Source organism: Elephantulus edwardii, unplaced genomic scaffold (assembly GCF_000299155.1).
Source record: "Elephantulus edwardii isolate Elephantulus edwardi_28Jun2011 unplaced genomic scaffold, EleEdw1.0 scaffold00025, whole genome shotgun sequence".
NCBI classification, from domain to species: Eukaryota; Metazoa; Chordata; class Mammalia; order Macroscelidea; family Macroscelididae; genus Elephantulus; species Elephantulus edwardii.
Window position 1 is genome coordinate 17,446,467 of NW_006399775.1, and position 8,036 is coordinate 17,454,502.

Genomic DNA, 8,036 nt, shown 5'->3' on the forward strand with positions numbered 1-8,036 from the left:
TCTATCCTGTGCCAATCTCATTGCCTCTGACACACCCATCCTGATTACCCCAGTCACTGAATCAATCCACCTCATAGAGGGTCTTCCCCTCCTGGGCTGTCCCTCCACTCTGCCCAGCATGATGTCCCTCTCCAAGGACCTGTCTCCCCTTACAACATGCCCGAAATATGTCAGGTGAAGCCCCAGAATCCTTGCCTCCAAGGAGCAGCCTGGTTTAACCCTAAGATGAATCTGTTTGTTTTCTTGGCAGTCCATGGTATAAATATTTTTAAAAGAGAAAGGAAAAACACTTTTGGATTATTACATGATTATGGGTAAAAATAAAGTAACTGATAAAGCTATGCAAAACTACTGAAGTCCTTTTCAATGAGAAAGAATGTTCATTATTCTTTACAGCAAAACTGACACTGAAACTGAGGCAGTGTTCCAAGGACATTATCATATAGTTACATCCTGTTCTGAATCTTTCAAATGAAACGACCAGAACCAAGACGTTAAAAAACACAACTTAGGTTTCTTCTAAACCTAGTAATATCATAAAGCTACTGATAAAATGAAAATATGTACAGAACACAAAAATAAGGATGCAATAAGAAAACATATTTATTCATTTATATATCATTAAATCTGAGTGTCTATAGGAAATATGTGGAAAAAATAAACTAGTTTTATGAAAATTGGAGGGCTTCTAAAAATGGTTTTTGGAAAAAACCCCTAAAAGATAAAACATGGCTTTTCTAATTTCAAATCTGTATCTATCAATATTTGATTTCAAGGAAATCTAATTATGTGGGTAAGCACCATTTGTAAACTGCTGTGAAAACTAGAACTGTCCTGGAGCTGCCAAGAAGCATTATTAACTGGAGCATGAGATCAAGAATAAGTCAATCAGAAAAACAGAGGTGGGTTGGACATACATGTTGGCAAGGTGGGCAGAACCATTCTCCATCAGGGATGATCATCAGAGGAGGACGGAGGCAGGCAGTGTGATATCCACTGTCACAAGAATCACAAAGAAGAATCTAGAAAAAAACAAACAACAAAACCAAGCCCACATATTAATGTCAACCTAATTCTACGAACAAAACAACTGGCTAAAATAGAGGTAAGATAAAATAACTTTGTAATTAGGGTCACTATGAGTCGCCTAAAACTTGACGGCATTTAACAACAACAACAACAACAACAACATATTTTTAGCAATAAACTACAACGTACTCTTGATTTCTACAAGGTATTATAATAATAATAAAAAAATTCTGGTAATGAATGTGTCCTTTTAAAAAAAATTTAAAAGCAAAAAAAAAATTAAGAAAATGTTAAATTCCAAATTTCATTAAAAGTATGTCCTTTCTGAGCTAGTTAGAATCCTTTTTTATATATGCCATAAGGACTAGCAAAAAATAAGGCCCCCGGAATAGATGATATACCAATTGACGTATTTCAGGTAACAGATCCTGCCCTGGATGTGTTCACTAAGTTGTGCCAAGAAATCTGGAGAACAACCATGTGGCTAACTGACTAGAAGAGATCTATATTTGTTCCCATTCCAAAGAAGGGTGACCCAACAGAGTGTGGAAATTAAAGAACAATATCATTGATTTCACATGCAAGCAAGATTCTACTGAAGATTATCCAAAAACGACTGGAACAGCACATCAGCAGAGAATTGCCAGAAGTCCAGGCTGGGTTTAGAAGGGGTGGTGGTACTAGGGACACTGTAGCTGATATTAGATGGATCTAAGGTGAAAGCAGGGAATACCAGAGGAATGTATATCTGTGTTTCATTGATTATACAAAGGCATTTGACTGTGTGGAGCATAACAAACTGTGGCTGACTCTGAGAAGAATGGGAATCCCAGAACATTTAATTGTGCTAATGCGAAATCTATACTTGGACCAAGAGGCAGTCGTCAGAACAGAGCAGGGTAACACTGCATGGTTCAAAATTGGGAAGGGTGTATGCCAGGGATGTGTCCTATCTCCATACCATAGGCTGGGCTCTATGAGGAAAAGTGCGGCATCAGGATTGGTGAAAGATCTATTGACAATCTGCGTTATGCAGATGATACAACCCTGCTTGCTGAAAATGAGGAGGACCTCATGCACTTGCTGCAGAGGGTCAAAGACTGCAGCCTTCAGTATGGACTGAGGCTCAGTGTCAGGAAGACAAAGATTCTCACCACTGGACCAACTGGTAGCATCAGGATGGATGGCAAAGAGATTGAGATTGTTCATAGCTTCAGTTTGCTCGGCTCCACGGTCAACACTCTTGGCACCAGCAGCCAGGAAATAAAAAAACGTATTGCAATGGGAAAGTCTGCTGTTAGGGACCTCTCTAAAGTACTCAAGAGCAACTCAAGAGTCTCTCTGGAGAGTAAGGGTGTGCCTGATACAGGCCATGGTCTTTGTAATCACTTGTTATGCATCAGAGACTTGGACAATGATTAGGGAGGACAGAAGGAGAATTGATGCCTTTGAGCTGTGGTGCTGGGGTAGAGTACTGAATGTACCATGGACTGCCAAGAAAACAAACAGACTCATCCCGGAGAGGGGTAAACCACGCTACTCCTTGGAGGCAAGGATCCTGGGGCTTCGTCTGACATACTCTGGGCATGTTGCAAGGAGGGACAGGTCCTTGGAGAGGGACAACATGCTTGGGAGGGTGGAAGGACGGCGCAAGAGGGGAAGATGGATTGATTCAGTGACTGGCGTAATTGGGATGGGTGTGTCAGAGGCAGTGCGATTGACACAGGATAGAGCAGGGTTAAGGGCTGTTGTACATAGATAGGGTCGCTATGAGTTGCAAATGACTCGATGGCACATAACAACAACATAACGACTATGGCAACACAAAGTTTTTTTAGTTCACATATGCAAATATCACAATGGTTATCCATGGTGGACAGAGTCTGGTAGTGCTCCCAGATTACGACAGGCTTGGAAGAAGGATTGGTGTCTTCTTCTTAAAGAACAGGCCTTTGGAAACTCTATGAACATTAGAGAAACAACAATACCTACAAAATAGGGTTCAGATCTTTTGTTCATAGGGTCGCTATGATTTGTACTAGACTCTATGGTACTTAACAACAACAACAATAACAACCTTAAACTACCCTATTATACACGGAATTTAAAAAATGCAATTCTCATACTAAACAGCATTTCTACTACCTTTTTGTGGAAGAACGATGGGCAATCTCTTGTGCAATTAATTGTCTCTGAAAACCTGCTGGAGGGCCAACTATGGGTTGCTTCTGACTCTACAGTACACAACAGCAACAACAACTACCTTATCACAAGAAACAAATGGCTATTTTACAATATAAATTCAACTAAGAAAGGGCCTGAAAAAGAAAAGAGACTAGAGTTACTATGGCCATAATCAAATACAAATTTAACTGGTTTAAAGTTGATGTAATTATTTATATTTATGATGACCAACTCAGTAAAAACTTAAATTGGTACACTCATGAATGTTCTTATCTATAAATTTTTAAATTTAGAAATGAAATATTTTTAATTTTAAATATTTACATTTACTCTAAGAATATGAAAACATGTAGAGACACCAGGCTTTTTTATTTTAAAAACTTACAATCAACAAAGAAATCATATGGTACAGAGTTCCCGTATACTTCTGAGTTTCCACTGTTAACATCCTGTGTAACCAAGATACCTCAAAAGCCTCTAAAAAAAGAGTCAACTATCAAACAGATATAACACAACCCTCCAATGAGTTTCTGAGGCTGTAAATATTTTTTTCTTTTAATAGTAATCTATAGCTGGTAGATTCATACTGTGGTCTTAAGGTTAGCAGCTTAACATCTATCAAAAAGAAGTGAAAACTGATACAATACTATTAATTGAACTTGATTATTTCACTTTCCTGACAATATTCACTTTTTGATTCCACTACCGAGTCCAGAATGTCACATAGCATTTTGTAATCTTTTTCAGTCTTTCCTTGTTTTTCAGGACTTTGACAGTTTTGAAGAACAGATATTTTGTGCTAAATGTACCTCAATTTGGGTTTACGTGGTATTTTCTCAAGAACAGAATGAATCTGGATTATGGAGAGTAATACCACAAAGATAAGTGCTCTGCCCATCACATATTATCTGGGGTACATACATGGTAGCAACATTGAGGGGTGATACTAACTTTGATCACGTGGCTATAGTGGAGCTCTCCTATTTTCCTCACTGTAAAGTTACTATTTTCTTTTTCGTGTGTCAAGGATTTAATTTTATTTGGGTCCACAATCAACACACTGTAGAAATCAAACAACATATTGCATTAGTAAAATCTGTTGTAAAAGACCTCTTTTAAGTATCAAGAAGCAAAAACATCAAAAACAAGGTGCATGAGAACGATGCCCTGGTACCCTCCATCATGCCACATGCATAAGAAAGTAGAATGACCAACAAGGAAGACTGAAGAAGAACCAAGGCTCCTGAACCACAGTGTCAGACTGTCAGAAGAACAAACAAATCTTTTCTGAAAGAAACAGTCAGAACACTCCCCAGAAAAAAGGATGTTGAGACTTCAACCCATATCCCTAAACCTCAAACCAGAGGTGTCAGGTCCTATCAAAGGCCACTAAACCTGGTAGAAGAGACCAAAGAAAAACGTGGCCTCCACTGAGATGGACTAACAGTCCCCACTAACACCGGCTACAACAGGGGTCCCAGACACAGTAATAACTGAAAGGATGACACAGAACCTGGCAGTGCCACACGCTACTGCACACAGGGCTGCCACATGTCTGAAATAATTCTCAAGCACACAGAAACAACCACATTAGCACAGTGCATTATGCATTGGGCTAACTGAAAGGCAGGGGGTTAAGAACCTATAAGCTATTCATGAACAAGATGGAGCTGTTTGCTCCCAGAAAGATTTACAGCTTCAGGACACTTCTGCTTTGTCCTATGGAGTCACTAACATTTGGGATGGATACTAGTCCATTTTGCTAGGGTAAATGTTCCATTCTTGCAGAACCAACACGCACAGTCTTTGGCACAGAAAGGTGGTCAGCTAGTATTACTGGTTCTCCACTGGGACCTCTACTATAGGAGTGCCACTCACTGTTGGCCTGTCAGGTATTGCAGGGATAACAGAAAGGAGACTATATACGAACCAGCCACTTCTTTTTCCTTGGGAGTACACAAAGACTTAGTTGTTATCTAGTTATTTAATATCTCAAACTGTCATGAGTGAATTCCATATGGAGCAAGTTTTAAAGACACAATGGGATGCCTTCTTTTGACTCTTGTCAATGGATTCTGTCTTAATTAGCCTAAGTCTATTTTTAAAGTTGTTGTTATGTACTGCTGAGTCTGAACCGACCCATAGCTGACCCTCAGGCGGGTTTTCAGAGGTAGTTAACCACATGGGAGGGGACTGCCTAACCTTCTCCCGCAGAGCAGCTGGTGGGCTCAAACTGCATGTCTTCGGCTCTGCAGGGCAACTTCTTGCCACTAGGTCACCAGAGAACATTAACTTTTTTTAAAAATAATTTTTAGAGTGTAAAACATTTTGCCTTGGTGGCTTATTATTTCATCTTATTTTACTTCTTTATCGACTTCAGTTTGACCATTAGTAATAATTACAGTAGTATAATAGCTAAATCCAAAATACTGAATAGCAATGACATCAGTTTGAAAACTAAGATGCACTTGATTTAAGACATGGTCTTTTCAATCATTTGCTATGCATCTGAAAGCTGAACAATGAAAAGAATCACAGGAGGAGAATTGATACCTTTGAGGTGAGGTGTTAGAGAACAGTACTAAATATTCCATAGACTGTCAAAAAAATAGACACGTCTTGGGAAAGGTGCAATCACAGTGCTCCTCAGAAGCAAAGATGGCAAAGCTTCAAGTCTCATATGGACTTGTTGCCAGGAGAAGCATGACGTCCTTCTCGAAGGACTGGACCCTCGTGACAACATGCCCAAAGTTTCCAAGAGAGAGCTCAAAAATCCTTGCCTCCAAGCAGCATGCTGGTATAACTCTCTCTAGGACAAATATGTTTGATAATTTTCAAATTTTGTCAGATCACCTTTTTTGAGAATGAGAATGAACACAGATCTCTTTCACACAGTTGGGTCAAGTAGTTGTCTTCCAAGTTTCCTGGCACAACGTGGTCAGCATGTATATCCAGGCCTGCATCTGTTTGTTGAAATATGTCAACTGATATTCCATCAATAAATACCTTGGGGCCATATTTTTTCTCTATTCCTTCATAGTAGATTGAATTTCCTGCTTTATTACCATTAGTTCACCATCACACAATACTTCTTGAAATAGTTCTCCGTCAACCAACTCTTTGAATTACAGTTGACTGTCTTTTGATGTTTCCTAAATCATTCAAGAATTTGCCACAGCATTTTTCATTATTACAAATCGAGGTCTGAATTTGTTCTTTAGTCCCTTCAGCTCACAAAACGCCAAGTTCTTTATTTTTTATCTTCTAACTTCCATTCTTGCACATTTCATTATAATACCTTGCTACGTAGTTAGTTCCAAAGTGGGCTGCAATATTGTGTGTCACATGGCCATGATTACCAGCATAATTATTCTATGTCCTGCAAATCCTAACCTCTGTGATGCTACCAAGGCAAGATTAGATGCAGTTATATGTAAAGATACGATCTCAGGACTGACCAATATGTACAGTTTCTGGCAAGACATTTACATTTTTGCCATATTTACCTTATTGTCTGAATTATAATCCAGAAGTATGGTTCTTAAGTTTGCTGTTCAAATTGTTCTAGTCAAGGATATTAAGGGCTCTTTCAGGTTGGTCTGTCTTCTTAGGACTTGTCTGTACCTTTAACACTGTAAGATGCTCCAGGCTCATATTTTTCTTGCCCATTCCCTAGAATCAGTCATTTCACTAAAGTCAAGGTTCCTTTACTTGAGAATGGTAATGGATGCCCAAGATTCAGCTGTTCATTGCTGGATTTGCTCACTACTATTGGCTACCACTGTTTACCTGAATTTTATGTATGCATAGTAACCCATGTATCTGCACATATTTATGTTTCTGTGTTTATATTCTGATTCTAATACAGCACTACAGGTGTCCTTCTAGCCTTCAGTCTTCCCTGTTTTATTTCTTTAATGTCAAAATACAGCCAGGCGTTTCTAGGTTGTATAAGCACAGTGTCTCTATGAACAACCAATCTGAACTCCACCCTATCCAACGCCATCCTCACTTTATTCAACATGCTTAAGTCTGCTGTTAACACGCACTGTGTGAATCCATCTCTTTCTCTGATCCTTCTTGCCAACATGCTTAAAGTATGGGAGATGAAGTTTCACCACTCTTGCCTCTAAGGAGCATTCTAATAACATTTAGTCCAAGACAGACTTGCATATTACAAACATGTAGTCTATCAAAGGAACTGTTTAAGGAAGTGGCATATGAACAAAAATCAATGGTACTAAAGGAAGAAGTTCAAACTGTTCTAAAGGCATTGACAAAAAATCAGACCCCAGGAATTGATGGAATACCAGTTGATATATTTTAACAAACAGAAATAGCCCTGGTTGTGCTCATCAGATTGTGACTAGAAATCTGGAGAACAGCTACCTGATTAAACTGACTGGAAAAGATCCCTATTTATTCCCATTCCCCCCAAAAAAGTGGTCCAACAAAATATGGAAATTATCAAATAATAACATTACTATTACATGAAAACCCTTCTAAACCCAACCTGCAATTCTGGATAATCTTGAGCAGAATTTTGCTTGCATGTGATATTAATGATATTGTTCAGTAATTTCCATACTCTGTTGGATCACCTTTCTTTGGAATGGGAACAAATACAGATCTCTTCCAGTCAGTTGGCCAAGTGGTTGGCCTCCAAATTTCTTGGCACAATTTGGTGAAGACATCTAGGGCAGCACCTGTTAGTTGAAATATGTCAAGTGGTATACCATCTATTCCTGGGGCCTTATTTTTTGCTATTTCCTTCAAAGCAGCTTGAACTTCTTCTTTCATCACCATAGGCTCTTGCTCATATG

General features: G+C 38.9%; 1 protein-coding gene across 1 annotated transcript in view; it reads right to left on the reverse strand.

Moving 5' to 3' along the window:
* Positions 1-8,036, reverse strand: part of RSF1 (remodeling and spacing factor 1) — a 149,460-nt gene that overhangs the window by 40,861 nt on the left and 100,563 nt on the right. The window contains exon 8 of the mRNA XM_006882884.1: positions 918-1,022. Coding sequence (XP_006882946.1) covers positions 918-1,022 — 105 coding nt within the window. The remainder of the gene's footprint in view (positions 1-917; positions 1,023-8,036) is intronic.